The sequence below is a fragment of the Xenopus tropicalis genome, chromosome 2 (genome assembly GCF_000004195.4).
Source record: "Xenopus tropicalis strain Nigerian chromosome 2, UCB_Xtro_10.0, whole genome shotgun sequence".
NCBI lineage: Eukaryota > Metazoa > Chordata > Amphibia > Anura > Pipidae > Xenopus > Xenopus tropicalis.
In genome coordinates this window covers 62632157-62649384 of record NC_030678.2, presented here as the reverse complement: position 1 = coordinate 62649384, position 17228 = coordinate 62632157, and the positions used below count along the sequence as shown (strand labels likewise).

Below are 17228 nucleotides of genomic sequence, written 5' to 3'. Positions count from 1 at the left end.
GCTTCTTTTTACACACAAAATGGGTTGAGCTTCATGTTAGTGTCTACTATGTAACTCACCTTACTCCTTAAAACTGGAAAATTAAAGTGGGTTCATTTACTTATTTAGTGCAAATTAGAAGTTAAATTTTACAATAAAAAATTGTGTATGGTATTTATAGACCTGCGCGTTTTGCATCAGTATTGGGAATACAGGTTCATACTATCAATAATATTCTGGAGAACAAAATAAGTAGAAATCACTGTGCATTCTATGAGGAACAGATCTTTAAAGACAAATATGCTTATAAGCATCGAGTACAAAATGTAACAATGCCATAACCGTCTTTACCTTGTTATGAGCTAAGGGAGGCCCTGGCAAACATTGCATCGCAAAGGGAACTTAATCCTGCACAATCAAGGACTCCTAACTATAGCTTGTACATGGGATGATAGCCTCAAATTTTAAAAATTGCCTAGTGTGTTCCCATATTTATTTAATAGACTGCACATTGGGATGGGTAGAAAGGATAAACTTAAAGGCAGCTAGGTACAAGAGCAAATGGTTCATCTCACAGTGGCTTATTAATCCCGGGGGTTTATGGAACACTGTTTGGAAGGGGTTCATGTTTAGTGCAGGAGCATATAGGGTTAGCAAGTGAAACAAAAGCACAATAGTTATTGCTATATAAACTTATGCAAACATGATTGCATAGGATGTGTCATATAGTCACATAACAATGTAAACCTTTAACTTTTATTATTGGAAAATAGAAAATCAAGAAAAAATTGAGCTCAAATATTAACATGATTTGTGCATTCCACTTTGTCCTTTTTTTATATGTCTAAGTGCTGTTTCTTAATGTATCTCTCAACTTGTATATGAAAGTACTGGGGTCCAAAACGGCTCTGTTTTTTCACTGGTAATATAGATAAACCAGCTTTCCTGCCCAGCAGTGTGTGCTTAAGAGGCAATGAAGACTCACTTGAATTATGTATAAGACTTCTTTCAGGAGAAAGAGAATTGTCTGAGGTGACAGTCTCACTTTTATACTTAGGGGACCAATATATAAGAGATGGCATTTCAGACGTGATATCACCAGAAGGATTAGAAGGGGAGGGAGATCTCTCTCTATCTGGTACCAGCATGGTTGATTCAGTTAAAGGCAATTCTGAACTCCTTCCCTGCTGTTCTTTTAAGGAAGGATTAACAAGATCATGTCCTAGAAGGATACTTTCACCATATGATGCACTGAGGGGGCTTTTTTGTCCATTAAAGTCTGCTGGATGGGTTCTCTTCTCAGGAGACTCAAACACAACACCTTTAGGAAGATGTTTACGCTTGGGAGCATTGCATGAATGTATTGCATCACAGCGAGTCAGAGAATTTTGCCTATTCATACAGTCTTTGACAGATTCAGGTATTTTTGTACAATGCTTTTCATTCTTACTAATGCAAAGGTACTGCTTGAAGTAAGTTTCACATGCTTTAGCTTTCACCACTGGAACAACTGAAGAAGGTTTCAGCCTGGAGACAAATTCCTGAAGTTCTTCAAAGGATGAATGATCTGAGTATGGAACTACATGTACATCTTTATGCCAGAGTTTCACTTTACGGCTGGTGGGGAGAATTGCCAGTGTGGGGCAGACTCTGTTCCAACGTACCATGTTGATATAGTTAACTTCTGACTGATCAACAAGGTGAATTCTGCCAGCTCCTTCCTCTATGGTAAACACGTTTTCCATTTCCAGTATATGAAGCAATTCTAGTCTTTGTGGGCTTACAACAACCCAAGTTTTGAAGGTTTTGGCTAAGTCCACTAAGAGGGACTCTTTACCAATATTGTAAACACCTGTAATTGTGAAGAAGCAACATGAGAGCTTGCAATAATGAATATCCATTGCATGTTCCTAAACAGATGGAAAATTATGACCTTGACATTTTGGACAGAATTACTGTGGGGCATGGGGTCAGTAATTCAGACTCAGGCCCCATACAAATTTTTTCACCTGTGACCCTTACAAATGTCAATTTACAGTGTGCAGCAGATCACGCATGCCTTCGCCCCCCATAAAGGAAGCAGACCTAAGCCCACCTTGTCTATATTTACGCGACTGTGGTGCAATGGTGTGCTTTAAAAAGGTCACATTAGTATATTTTCATAATGCTCAGTTAAAGATATTATTATTATACTATTTTGCACTTTCATGCAAACCTCTAGTCAGATGATTAGTTTTAAGAAAGCATCCCTCTATTAACTGACTAATTTTACTTATTAGTCTGCCACCTTCAAATTCAGCTCTTACTTGCTTAGCAAACTACTACTGCCCAAACTGCCAACCCCTGTGAATGTGGCTAATGCATATATTAAAAGTAGAAATCCTATTTATTTTACATTCTATATTTTATCCCAGTTTCACCAGTCACCTGGATTGCCTTGTCCAGAATGTGGGCTCAGAAGGCATTGGAAGGATACTTTCCCCAGATAACATCAACAAGGACACTACTCCCATAAATAAAATAAAAGACATGGATACTTATATGGCCAAATTAAGTATGATCTGTGCTTAACGCAGCTGCTAATTTGCACTACTGTATTTACCTAAAACAACCAGTGATTTGTTTTGATCAGTCTACTACCAGAATGAAAATGAAAGAACTCAGCGTTTGCAGATCTATGAATAAATGTGCTGCTAATATTAAGCACCAGATATAGAAAGTGGTGCCTTTGTACCACCCGTAATTTTTACAGAGAAGGCGCCTAACGTGCGACGTGCATTTCTTTTTTTCCCTTTAAAAATACATTAAAGAACTAAACTTACCATGCATTCATTCTCATAAGAAAGATTTGAGAAACATTTCTCCTGTGTGCCCTATAAAAATCTGGGTGAACTGTTATGGCAAGCAATACATGAGAACAAGGTGCAAACGATGATGTATGTACTAATGAGTTCGGTAGTATGGTGCAAAGTGCTCTCTGTACCGTAGTGCCACAGTAATGAATGAATGTATGTATGTATGTATGTATGTATGTATGTATGTGACAGTCCATGAGAAGGATCTACTTTGCCATTGTAATATTTCTCATTTAGGCATATGTTCATGCCAGATAGCAGTGGCCAATCATCTTGTGTGCCATAGACAAGTCTGTACTTCTTCAATCATTATTTATTTTGCCTGTTTTTGTCCCTGATTAACTCCAGAGTATTTGGTGGAGGGAGATTTAATAGGTCATCCTTACCAATCATTATATCATGATCTGGATGTTTTTCAATTATTTCTTTAATCATATTGGTTGCTTCAAGGCGGGACGGCAGCTTTTGCTCTGGGTCACAGTTTGTATTGTCCAAATATAACACGTCTATTTTCGTCTTATTGCTCAGAGGTGGATAACAAAACATATAAGGGCTATAACGAAAATCACCTAGAAAAGGCAAACAAAAAGTTTCAACAGTGCTTCTTAGCATCTCTCATGCATTCAAAGTAGGTATTCCAACCAGCATGTATTTGAACATTTTCAAACAAATTGGTCATCAAAATAGAGAAATGTTATCATATTACCGTAATTTTTATTTCCAAGTCACTCTTCATGGCAGCATTTACCAACAATGGGTAATCCCTGCCCCTCTAGGTCACTGGACAGGAAGAGTTAAACTGACATATAATCCCCCACCCCCCCACAGCCCCTTAGTCTTAGTAACCAAGCAACTGAAGGGAGGGAGGTTGGTGAATGCTGCCATGAAGAGTGACTTGGAAATAGAAATTACGGTAAGATGATAACATTTCTCTATTTCCCAAGTCACCATGGCAGCAAATCACCAACAATGGGAATTCCCCAAGCTAACAGAAGGGAGGGACACCAGAGGCTGCTTAACCAATTTTATTACAGAACATTCAGTGAATGACTGCTTGAAGAATTTTCCTCTCAAATCTCGCCTCTTGGGACTGCAGCACATCCTGCTTGTAGTGCCGTACAAAGGTAGACACAGAAGACCACCTTGCTGCCTTACAGATCGCTTCTGGCAGAGCCCTGGCTTCTGCTGCCCAGGATGTAGCCATTGCTCTGGTGGAATGTGCCTTAAGATCCCTTGGGATCTCCCTGCCAACCAACTGGTATGCCAAAATGATACAGGAGAAGATCCATTGACTAATCGTCACTTTAGATGGGGCATATCCCCTTTCTTGGGCCTCTTGGAATTATAAACAACTTATCAGTTCTGCGCCACGACTGTGTTTGTTCCAAATAATGTGAAATTGCTCGGACCAAATCTAAGGTGTGCCAAAGTCTCTCCTGCTCCGACTTGGGATCTGGACAGAATGAAGGTAGAACCACCTCCAGTTCTGAATGGAATTGAGACACCACCTTTGGTAGGAATCTGAATACTGGTCTCATCACCACCTTGTCCGTAAATACCACAGTATGTGGTTCCCTGGCTGAGAGTGATATATTGATAATGGGTGAGTGCAGAGGATCTCTTGTTGTTGCTGACTGAGAGTGAGCACATCTCCCCAACTCGACAGGCTGACGTAATGGCTACTAAGAACAAAATCTTCAATGCTGCATGCCAATCAGAAGCTTTTTCCAGTGGTCCAAATGGGGTCGACATTAAAATCTTCAAGACTAAAGGTAGATCCCAGGGAAGAATTCTGGGTTTAAAGTATGGATGAACTCTCTTTAAAGTGTTGAAGAATCTCTTGACCAGTAAATCTTCTGACCAGACTTTCTCTGTTAATGCAGACAAAGCTGACACCTGACCCCGCAATGTACTATTGCTGAAGCCCTTCTTGTATCCTGAAAACAGAAATTGAACCACTAGGCTTGAATCAGGACTCTGTGGATCTGAACTCCTTTCCAAAGCAAATTGCGCAAAACAATTCCACACTTTGTAATATTGAGCAGAGGTAGAGGTCTTCCTCGATTTTAACATCAAGGATAATAGTTCTTCTTGACAACCTCTTCTCATCAACCCCTGCCTTTCAATTTCCAGGCCATCAAAGACAGATGACCCACATCCCTGCAGTAAATTGGGCCCTGTGACAGCAGATTCTGCCAAAGTGGAAGCTTCATTGGTGTTCCTGTTGACAACCGCTGGAGTAGTGGGTACCAAGGACGTCTCGGCCAATGGGGAATCACGGCTATAACTAGCGCCTTCTCCCGGTCTATTTTCTTCAATATTCTCCATATAATGCGAAAGGGAGGAAAAACATAAGCGAACGTCCTGCTCCAGTCTTGAAGCAAAGCATCCACGCCTACTGCAGACTTGCAAGGATTTCTCGAAAAGAACCTCTGACACTTGTGATTCTGAGATGTCGCCATTAAATCTATTTCTGAAGTTCCAAACCTCCGTACAATCATCTGGAATACTGCTGAATTCAGACTCCATTCGTTTGGATCTAAAGTATTGCGACTGAGGAAGTCGGCCTGGAGGTTCTGTACTCCTGGCACATGTAGAGCAGCCAACCCTGCTAAATTCTGTTCTGCCCAAGACATTATTGGAGACACCTCCTTCAGACTTGGACTCTTGGTCCCTCCTTGTCTCTGGATATAAGCTACTGCTGTCGCGTTGTCTGACCTGACTTTTACCCAGCTGTGGGTTATCTTTTGGGAAAAGGTGGACAAATCCTGACCTATTGCCCTCAGTTCCAGGATATTGGAGAAAACAGTCCCATTGGCCTTGAGCGGTCTGGTTGTCCAGAACTGCACCCCAGCCTGTTTCTGAGGATTCCGTGGTGATGATTAACCACTCTGGTTCCGCAAGAAAGATTTTCTGCGATGAGCCACCAGTCTAAACTTTGCTTTACCTCTTCTGGCAAATGAAGACGCTGATTCAACCTCAGAGGGTTGAGAACTCCTGACCTGAATGGGAAGTTTTGAAGAGACCTCATATGCCATCTCACCCATTTCACCATCTGTATGGCTAAGGACATGAGACCGAGTACCGACATACACATTCTTACCGAAAGGACCAAGCACTGGCTCCTCAGACACTGCACTTGTTCTCTTATTTTCTGGATCTTCTCCAGGGGAAGACAGACCAAACTGTCCAAAGTCCTGAGGTGTGCACCCAGGAACACCAGAGTTTGTGTTGGGGACAGGCAACTTTTTTTCCCAGTTCAAGATCCAGCCGAACTTGCTGCAGCCTGGCTATGGTTTTGTCCCTGCTCCTGATGGCATCTGTTTTTGCGTCTGCCACCAATAGAATGTCATCTAGGTAGTGGTAAGCTGCAATTCCTTCCTCCCATAAAATTGCTATAATTGTTACCAGCACTTTTGTAAATGTTCTGGGTGACGTGGAAAGGCCAAATGGCAGGCACGTGAACTGCACGTGATGTTGCCCCAACGCAAAACGCAAAAACTTTCTGTCTGCTTTGTGTACGGGAACATGGAAATACGCATCCTTTAAATCGAGATTTATTAACCATGCTTTTGGAGGAACCGCAAGAATTATGGATGCTAAGGATTCCATCTTGAATTGTCTGCAATGGATAAACTGATTCAGTGGTCTGAGGTCTAGGACCGGTCTGATGGCCCCACACTTCTGGAATGAAGGAGGAACTTCCTCCACAGCTCCTGACTTCATAAGCACATTTACATATTCCTGAAAAATTGCATCTGCGTGAGGAATTTTTGGAGGTATTGATCTTCGAAAAACATTTCTTTTGGGTCTCCTCCAAAATTCGAGCTGATACCCATCTCAGACAACTCCTACAACCCAGGCATCCTTCACTGTTGAGGCCCAGACTTCGTGAAAAAGCTGCAGTCTTGTGCCTATCTTCAAAGTCTGGACTGGCTGAATCTCATTGTGACTTTCCCGAAGTTGGAGCGAAGGCAGAGCCCTTTCTACCTAGACTCCCCACGTTTTGATCTCCAGGTTTACGATCTGTCCTGGCCGGTAAATTTTGAACTGCGAAAGGAACGATCCTTGTAATAGTCTGCCGATTTCTGGCTTTTGTATCTTTTCTCTTGGGGTAAAAAGACACTTTTACCACCCAATGCTTTCTTGATTATGGAGTCTAGCTTCTTTCCAAATAGCATGTCACCCTCAAAGGCTAATTGACAGAGATTAGACTTGGAGGAAGAATCAGCCATCCACGGCTTTAGCCATAATGCTCGTCTTGATGCCACAGACAGGGCCATGGATCTCGCGGACAACTTAACCAAATCCACCGCAGCATCTGCCATAAACTCCGCTGCTAACCTCATCTCAGTGAGAATCTCCTTCAAATTTGATCTTTTCACATTTGAGGTAATTAACTCCTTGATTGACTCATGCGCTGGAAAAGTAGCTCATTTCTTTTTCAGGGAAGGAAAGAATTTATCATCCGCTGTACTCTTAGGAGCTTCCTCTGTGAGAGTCAATGCCTTCCTTACTACAGCCGCCGGATCTAACGCATTCTCTTCTTCTGATAAGACTTCACCTTCTTCAGATATGAATGATTGACCCTCTCCCGGATCATATAATTCCTCATCAGACACTTTTGACAGCGAGTCATAAATAGATTCTCTCCCTCTCTTTGATCTCTTTGTAACCAGCAAAGAAGACGCTTCTTGCACTCCTTGCACTACTGCTTGCTTTATAAGAGAAACCAGTGCATCAATCTGTGGGACTGCAGGTTCCTGAGGATCCCCCACTGGCTGCTGTATATCTATAGATCTTCTAGGTTGCGCAGCATCTCTCTGGGTATCACTGTTGGCAGGGAGGCTGAAAATAAAATATCAGCATTAGCTCCTGCCTGCCTGTATCCCCAGCACCACCCTGAAGCATTGCTTACCAGGGACCTTTAGGCTGTGACCCCTTTCCAGAGCTGGGCTGTTCCATGACAGCAGCTGCAAGAAAAAGGGGAATCCATAAATTTAATGCTTCCCCAAACTTCAACCATGCGGGTAACAGCATAAAAACTTACATTAAGTTGTAAGCTTGCTCAGTCTCCCAGTCAGAACGCTAGCCTGTGGACAGACCGAATTTTGGCGCCAAATCCCTTTAAAATAGACGCCTATCAAAACGGCATAAGTGCGCGCCGCTTTCTGCGTGCCTGTACACGGCCGCGGCGTCACTTCTGGTCCGTGGAACGCATGGAAGACCGCCACTTCCGCCTTGCGCTCCAGCATGCGGCGCAAGCACTACACTCCAGCTCTATTGCCCGCTCACTCCTTTGACAACATCCCTGGGATGCGGACCACACAGATGCCCACTAGAATCTCTGCAGCACAACACAGAGCAACCATTGTTGCCGCAGTCTGCACCATATCCAGGGAAAGAAACTGCTCCCTTAGCAAATCCAAAGCACCTCAGCAACTGGTAAGGAGCTTAACGCCAGTGACCTGGACAGGAAAAAGACTAAGGGGCTGTGGGGGGGTGGGGAATTATATGTCAGTTTAACTCTTTCTGTCCAGTGACCTAGAGGGGCGGGGATTACCCATTGTTGGTGATTTGCTGCCATGGTGACTTGGGAAAAAAAGAGAGAAAATAAACTTACCTGTGTATAATATTGTACCAAAATAACCTTCAAACAGAAACATTACTGAGCCCGGGCAGTGGTTGGCATCAATTAAAGTGACAGTAAGAGTCTCTAATCCTTTGTTGTCCAAAGGTAGCATATGGGGTTCCCCAATCTCCAAAGGGTTGATCCATGTATTACTAACCTGTTACAGGAACAGTAATAATTAATAGTTGTTATGCACAAAAAAAAAATTTGCGCGATTATTTTACAGACTAAGAAAAAAATAAACACTAACAAAAAATGGGATAACCATCAAGACTGTTTATTATAACGAGATAATTGGAAATTACCACATAAATGTCACATAGGTATTCTAATTACTCTCGAACATAGACAAAGGATAATGAAGATTTCGAGGGCATAGCCATCCCCTAGGATTAAAAATAACCAACTGAACCGCCCTTATTAATGCATTAAAAAAAAACAAAAAAAACACATGCTCATTGGTCATCAATACAAAGATTTTATAGAAGAAGAAAACCATTTTCTATCTTTAAAGTTACTCTAAGCAACCCCCAAAATAACATACCTTAGCTTCTGCATTCAGTATGATCTGGTTTCTGAAAAATAAATTTAAATCTACAGCTACTTTTCCCTATACAAACAGAAAGTGTTTGTGACCAAATCACAAATTATATCTGTTAAAAACTTTATACCAGTGTTCTATGTTTAAAACCCTCACATTATACCTTCTCTCAAGGCAATAATCACCTATATTTAGGGCAGTGGCAGAGGGGAGGTTAGTCTGCCCGCAACAAATCTTTATTGCTGTGGGCAACTAATCTCCCCGCAATGCCCGTTGCTACAATTTTCCGAAGTTGCCTTGAGAGGAAACTTCGGCAAATCGTATCGATGCGTATGCCATCCCACCAGTGATTTACATTCTTGCCAGTGGGATGGCATTGCAGAGAGATTAGTCGCCCCCGCGGCAATGAAGATTTGTTGCAGTGCGACTAATCTCCCCGTCTGCCATTGCCCTTATGGTGTGGAAAATAATTTCGTTTCCAAGCTCTGTGTTCCCAAAATCAATGTTTACAGCTAATTGTCGTGACTACTAAAAAAGACAATACTGATCATTTACTGATTACTGTCTCTACATGTGTTTTAGCAGAGGCAATTCTCAGTATTGTCTATGGCAGGATATTTTCTGGAGTTTAGTTGCCTTAAAAAAGTAGCTGCTACTAGTAGCCCAGTGTGTCTTCACCCTAATAGCTAACCCGCAGCAGCATCTGGCATTGGTAAATAATCCCATTAAGGCTGGATAGCACTAGTTAAAAAGATTTAAAAGTAAGTACAGTACAATGCCTACATACCTATCCTACAAAATAGAAAGCACTACTCAGTTTGGATAGGTCACCAGTCAGGTGTAAACAAAATACATATATCAGAGTTTTTTTTAGAAATGCTAAATTAAACTGGGGATACTGTATAGAAACAATGAATATAAAGATAACCAACAGCTTTTTCATTATACCTGCAGCTTATATTTTAGAACCTTTGCTGTTACTGGTGAACAGTACAGGGGACGATTCCATGTTGAAGACAACCCCATGGTGTGGTCACTGTGCATATGGGATAGAAAAAAGAGACGTATGTGGCTGCATCGCCTGGTCTGCCAAAAATCCACAGCAATAGGAGTGTTAGGAAGGAGAGCTCCATTCATTCTTTATCTCTGGATGAAGAATACATGGGTTTAAAAGCCAAGACCCAAAGCATAACAAATTTTTATTAATATATATATTTTTAGTGGTACTGAGTGGTTCCTCAGTAACTCAGACCACAGACAATTGTTAGAACCGTTCCTTAGTTAGAAAGCTGAGTTTACAACTTGTACAGTAAGCTAACTGAAATGTGTGTATATTTTTATAACATACTTACATATCCACACATACATGCATATAATATAATGCCACTGACCTGAAACACTAATGTTTGTGTATCCTGTCCTAGGTACCAAAATCAGCTTAAAACTGTAGACCAAAGACACTGCTCTGCTGAAAATTGGTTTATTACAACATTACATTTCAAGCTCAAAACATGAAAGTGTTTGCATATTTGCAACAGCACTGCAGTGTCCTTAGTCTGGTTCCATCTGAATTTCTCTCTCTCTAATTTAATAATATCCCGTTAGCTTACCAAAACTGCATAGCATATTGTAGATGGGGTCTTACCATCACTGTTCTCTGTAGTCTGGGCACTTGTGAATTTGCACATACATTTTAAGGTCAGTGCACACTGTAAAATGTGGTGTGCACAAAGAATTTGTTTGATTCTGATACGTGCATATGGTTTTAAAAATTGTCCACAAAAGAAATTTTTTGCAGGCACAGCAAAGACATTAGAGGAAACATCCTTTACCAGTGCTGTGTGAAGTGGAAAACTGACCCTCTGCTCCTGTGAATCTATGCCTTTTTTAAAACTATTCAAAACCTGGTTTGTCCTTGCAGTTGCTGACTGGCATTGCTTGCTAAAATAAGTGGTGTATTTATTAACATTAGAGACAAACATAACTGGTGCTGTTGCCCCTAGCAACCAGATCAGATCTTTGCTTTTGTTTTTTAAGTTGCAGGGGACTGTTCAAATCTAATTGCTGATTGGTTACTATGCAAAACATCATCAGTGATGTTTGTCTCCAATGTTAATAAATACACCCCTTTATATGTGGCTTCCATAACTGTGAATGACATTTTAGTGCATCCCTAATTTTAGTATTTTCAATTGCATTAAGATTTTATACATTATAAAAGGGCTATGAAAACAGAACTAGGAACCGATTTTGAGTCACAACCCACATGTTAAAAATTACGGGTATAAGACTAGTTCGTAGAAATTATAACTTTAAATACCAGACGTTTGAAGTGTCAAAACTGTAACACAGCTATTGTAATTTTAATTGTTTAAAGCCATTATACGGAACAATGGGTTCCGTAACAAGTTACCTGTAGCGCTGATAGCACTCGCACTGTAGTGTCTTTGCAAAGCCTGGCTTCGCCTCCTCACTGCACCCCATTACCTGCACTACTAAACTAATAAACGCAAGACCCAAAAATGATGGGTGATAAAAGTATGGGTTAGTGCTTAGGCGACTGAGAACTTCAACAAGAACCTTCTCCAAAACGGCGCGCCTACTCCGGCAGCCTACCTCCGGTCACGTGATAGGAATTGACGTCCCCGCTCTCCTTTAGCTAGGAAGTGTTTTATTTTGCCTGTGAGCTTCTAGTGGTCGGACGCTGGTGTAAGGTTAGATATTGTGTATACAGCTGCCCCGGGGTGCGATAATTATGTATATGTGCCCGCAACTGATCTGCGTTCTGATATCTAGATATATATTAATATATTTACTATATATCTACATTTTGCGTTTGAATGCTGCTGATCTAGATCTATGGAGCTGCATGTAGTGGGGTTCACCTTTATATACTTTATATTGCAGCTTTTAGTATGATTTCGCGAGAAATGTCTGAGACAATTTGCAGTTGGTCTTTGTGTGTCTCTGAATTTTTTTTAATTATATAGATATTTGTTTAGTAGCTATACAGCCTGGAAATGTATGTATGTATAACTTTATTTATAAAGCGCCACAAGGGTACAGTCTTACAATATACAGAATTACACACAGGGAGGACAAGTGTTATAATAAATACAATAAATAAGTATAAATACACGGAATAAGTGCCATGTGGTAAGAGACACAGTAGGAAGGAGGTCCCTGCCCTGTAGAGCTTACAATCTAAGTAAATTTGCTCAAGGTTCTTTATATCCATGTAGTAGAACTGAAGGCTAAGTATTAGTGAGTTACAGTGAAACTGAAATAGTCACACAGCAATTGTGGCAGAAAATGCTAACAGGGCCCCTAGGCAAGCCCCCTGCCACCGATTGCCCACCACCACAGTGAGTTGACCAATGGGGGCTGACAAGCAGGACCCCATGTCACCATAACACCGTTCTATTTTGCAGGCTAGGGAGCTGAAATTATAGAAAGTTGAACTAAGGATAGGTAGAAGAGCTAAATACTGACTGATCCGGTGCAGTATCCCACTGATTGGCATCAAAAATTAATATGGCTAGAAATGCCATATTTTATATACTGAACTTACTGAGCCAGCCTAAAGATTCAGCATCTCTATAGTAGTAATGATCCAGGTCTTAAAGGAGAATGCAAGTCAAAATTTAAAAAACATACTGCCCAATAGTCCTCCTATTGTTTAGTAAAAACGCCACACTTTTGGCTCACCTAATCAAATATTTACTCAGTCACACTTACTTCACATTTTCTAGAACAGGCAGCCATCTCTAAAAAGGTATTCTCCCTTCCTTTCCCTCCTTGCTTCATACTGCACATGTGTTTCATTCCCTCCCCCCCCTCCCCTCTGCCAGATCCGCTTCTGATTGGCTGGTGGGCATGTGTAGCTCAGAACAGCAGACAGGATCAAGTTACACACATGCTCAGAGAATAGGAAGGCTGCCGCTGGCAGCCTACAGGAAGGACAGAGATATTTCAGTGATGTCACTGTAGTCTTCACACTGCTGTAGGCTGCCAGCACCATATCTCAGAGAAGCAAGCAGGGATCTGGGAATTTAGATATGCAGTAAGTTCTTAAAAAGAATGCCTTTAGACTTACTTTTAATTTATATTAACCATTCATTGTCCTTCAAGACTAATCCCATCTTGGATTTTGTTAGAAGTGTCAGTGACACTCACATGCTTAGTGTTCTCTGGGTAGCTGTTGAGAAGCTATGCTTGGGAGTTGTTGCAAATTACAAATCAAGCAGAAAATTTGTTTTGCCTGTCATAAGCTGATTCTCTCATCTGATTAATAAAGATCTTTACTGGTAAAGGGCTGTGGTTGCCTTGGGCTGGTGCCCAAGTACAACATTTTTGCCCTACTTTAGTTCTCCTGATACCGTACCATGGGTCATACACATTATTACCACCTTTCTTTTGTTCTGTTTATCTTGGCCATTAGACTGAGTAGTTGGAAGAGCAAGAAGTAAAGAGCTGCTGCATCTCCTCTTTATTTCCTACACTGGCTAGTTTGGTGCATTGGCAGATAAAATGTCCAAACCTGCTCTGAATTGACCTATATCACTGGTATTTAGATATCAAACAGGATCTTTGGCTAACATTCATGTACCTAATATTGTTAATAACTTTTTTGTATTTCATCACTATATGTATGGCCAGCTTTACAATAATGGGGTACAGGTATAGGATCCCTTATCAGGAAACCCGTTAGCCATAAAAGTTCTGAATTACAGAAAGGCCATCTCCCATAGACTCCATTATAGGCAAATAATTCTGATTTTCTTTTCCTCTGTAATAATAAAACAGTACCTTGTACTTGATCCCAGTAAAGATATACTTAATCCTTATTGGAAGCAAAACAATCCTATTGGGTTTATTAAATATTTAAATGATTTTAGCAGACTTATGGTATGCAGATCCAAATTACAGAAAAATCCCTTATGCAGAAATCCCCAGGTCTCAAGCATTCTGGATAACAGGTCCCATACCTGTATATAGTTTGGGAACATCTAGACTTATTAAATTGCATATAGCAGGGGCTTCTAATCATAAGTCTGACAAATACATCACATACACCCAGTGGGGAACTGATCTGAGGTCTAAGGTTTGATAATAAAAAAAGAAAAGGATAGTTCTAATTTTAAAACATAGCTTGGACACAACCCTGTTTATATGTCCCTTGAAAACATTGCCATGTATAAACTCATGAAACCTGTATAGAAACACAGCGAAGAGCCATAATGTCGGCAACTTAGTCCATCTACCTTTATTGAGGTGTCAGCATAAAATGTTTTGGATTTTAGTTATTGCTGCCTCAGTTGCTGTCATCTCATTACAGGTATGTTGACGTCATGGTTCTACAACAAATTTTTATATGGTTAAATGTGTGTATACACAGACTTGTATTTATATATCTCTAAGCACTTTATGTAATTCAATAGCTGTACCATTTACTCTGTGCACATTTTTCCTGAGATGAATGAAGTATGCTATTAGTAAAGTCTTATTTAATTACCTTAATTGAGCAAGTTTTTAGAGGCAAAATTTAACAGCATACATAGACACAGTATACAGAGAGGACCCTGTATTTAAAGAGGAATTCCATAATGGTTTGTAATGTAATAATACAGTTTGAAACTGTTACCTGAGCCTGGCCCCCTGTTCTCCTGCTGATCTGGCTGACTTCTTTGAGACTCAGAAAATGTAACAGTAGTCGGTTGTCCTCTGCCTGCTTCCTCCAAATCCCACAATCCCCTGTACATTTGATATCAATAAGTAAAGGAACATCACAGTCCAATGTATGTATGTTATGTATGTATTTCCTGCATACTGTCTGTAACCTGTGGAGAAGTTGATACAATTTGTAACATCAATGATTTAGTCCCCCCTCCACTGCCAGGATATCAAATGATGCAGAAAAATTGTTTTGCAGATGGATTTTAGCATATAAAAAGTGATAGGTATATTAGGGGGTTCTCTGTTGTATGGGGCTCTTTAACACATTTTTGTTTGAAAGCTGGAGTTCCCCATTAATTTTATTTGAGGTACAGTATAAACTACCTTCTGTGCTTTTAAATGCCGCACCTTCTACATTGTTCACATCAATAGGCACAACTGGCACATTTACACAGAAAGTGAGGAAACAAATTGTTAGTGAATGCAAATGTGTTTTAAACACAGCATAGTAAATGAGACCCTCTGTTTTTCTTTTCTCAGAATCCCAAGGTTTCCTAAACAAATATCTGCTGACATACAAGGTACAATTTATATCTAGTCACGTTTTCCAATTCATTGTCTATAAATCAGGTATTGTTTTGCCGTCTATTTTACCTTTGAATTAGCACAAACCTCTTTTTTCTAAAAAAAAATCTTTGGATTCATTAATTGAATTGCAAATATAATATTTGTTATGATTGTTTATTAGTTTTAGTAATATTGTATATACTTCTTGCATAGAAACCCATTGCTTTATGTCAAATTTTCATTAATATTCTTTGATTCTATTTTTATGCAAATATTAATTATTATTTACACTTTTTAATAGGTTTTTATGAAACTTTTCTGTATTCATAATGCCATATCTGGGGTCAGAGGATGCTGTCAAGGAACTTAAGAGAGCTCTTTCTAATCCTAATATCCAGGCAGATAGATTGCGATATAGAAATGTCATTCACAAGGTCATCAGGTAAGAACTTGCTGTCTGCATTCTTGCATGTGTGCAGTATTAACTTTTTCTGTCTGGGGTAACATGTATATTAATTGTTCAGCATTACAGTGCTAGAATTTATGCACTTATATAAATATTTTTTTAGCATTTGATATTAATATTGTGAAATCTTATTGTCTAAGGCATATGACCCAAGGAGTTGATGTGTCCAGTGTATTCATGGAGATGGTTAAGGCAAGTGCGACTGTAGATATAGTGCAGAAGAAGCTGGTCTACTTATACATGTGCACATATGCTTGTCAGAAACCTGATCTGGCACTATTAGCCATCAACACTCTATGCAAAGACTGTTCAGACCCAAACCCCATGGTGAGAGGATTGGCATTGCGAAGCATGTGCAACCTCAGGTCAGTATAATCAGCAGGAAGTACTTATACTGTTCTTTTGCACTAATGTCAGCAATATAATAAGAGAGGTTTGGAGCGAAGTATAGACCAAGGGAAAGTCATGTGTACTTGTTTGACTTATTTGACTCTAAACACTTGTTTACCTTAGTGAAATGTAAGGTAGTTGTTTACCTTTGGGAAATGTAATATACACCCTGTTCCAAATTATTATGCAAATGATATTTTTTTCATTTACCAAAATAATTAATGTAAATAACAGTCAGCATAATTCTCATGTTATCAACTATTAAGAGTACAGCTCAAATTTTATTGAACAAACCTAATAACAGTATTTTTTTAAGAATAAAAAACTTACAATGCACTGTTCAAAATTATTATGCAAATTCTATTTAAGTGTCATAAAGATTAGATTTTTTGGTTTTCAATTAAAATCATGGATGGCATTGTGTCGCAATGCCTTGGACGAGGTATGAAAACAGATATTTCACGAAAACTTAAGCGTGATCATCGTACTATTAAGAGATTTGTGACTGACTCAGAGCACAGACGTGTTCGTGCAGATAAAGGCACATTGAGGAAGATTTCTGCCAGATCCATGCATCGGATCAAGAGAGCAGCTGCTAAAATGCCATTACATAGCAGCAAACAGATATTTGAAGCTGCTGGTGCCTCTGGAGTCCCACTGACATCAAGGTGTAGAGTCCTCCAGAGTCTGTGCATAAACCTTCTATTCAGCCACCACTAACCAATGCTCACAAGCAGAAACGGCTGCATTAGGTAGAGAAATACATTAAAGGAGATGTAAATGTTAAAAAAACCAATCATATATTTAGCCTTAGACTACTATTCTCTACACTTTACACTACCTTCATTTTTAATATAAGACTACCTTAATCCACCGTGTCAAGCTGGTGTTTTGCAGTCACATGTGCCATGTTTGAAAGTCTTCAGAAGGAGCAGAAGCCCCCACCCTCCTGGAAAAAAAAAGCCTGCTCATACACAGGCTGGCTCCTTCTGCCTCCAGGCATGCTCAGAAGGGGCTCGCCCCTCCCGACAAGTTGTCGGTGTAGTGAGAGACCTGAACAGGAAGTGGGGGCGGAGCTTCACTCTGAACAAGGAAGGAGTGGAATAGAGCAGAATGTAACTC

The 17228-nt window shown here is 40.1% G+C and overlaps 2 protein-coding genes across 4 annotated transcripts in view; one reads left to right on the top strand and one right to left on the bottom strand.

Moving 5' to 3' along the window:
* Positions 1 to 715: 715 nt before the first annotated feature.
* Positions 716 to 11711, bottom strand: dclre1b (DNA cross-link repair 1B). Of its 2 annotated transcripts, none has more exons than XM_002932121.5 (5): positions 11624 to 11711; positions 9956 to 10153; positions 8458 to 8623; positions 3221 to 3403; positions 716 to 1831 (listed from the first exon to the last, which is right to left on the bottom strand). In XM_002932121.5, the coding sequence occupies exons 2-5, from the start codon at positions 10142 to 10144 to the stop codon at positions 816 to 818; spliced, it is 1554 nt and encodes a 517-aa protein (XP_002932167.1). In that variant the 5' UTR covers positions 10145 to 10153; positions 11624 to 11711; the 3' UTR covers positions 716 to 815. The 2 variants fall into 2 exon arrangements, with proteins under 2 accessions (XP_002932167.1, XP_002932166.1); XM_002932120.5 differs by lacking the exon at positions 11624 to 11711 and adding an exon at positions 11421 to 11598.
* Positions 11633 to 17228, top strand: part of ap4b1 (adaptor related protein complex 4 subunit beta 1) — a 28005-nt gene continuing 22409 nt past the window's right edge. The window contains exons 1-4 of one of the 2 annotated variants that reach the window (XM_002932132.5): positions 11633 to 11721; positions 15224 to 15264; positions 15552 to 15692; positions 15857 to 16081. In XM_002932132.5, the coding sequence (XP_002932178.2) occupies positions 15580 to 15692; positions 15857 to 16081 (338 nt within the window). In that variant the 5' untranslated portion in view covers positions 11633 to 11721; positions 15224 to 15264; positions 15552 to 15579. The remainder of the gene's footprint in view (positions 11722 to 15223; positions 15265 to 15551; positions 15693 to 15856; positions 16082 to 17228) is intronic. The other variant, XM_018091559.2, reaches the window with a different exon arrangement.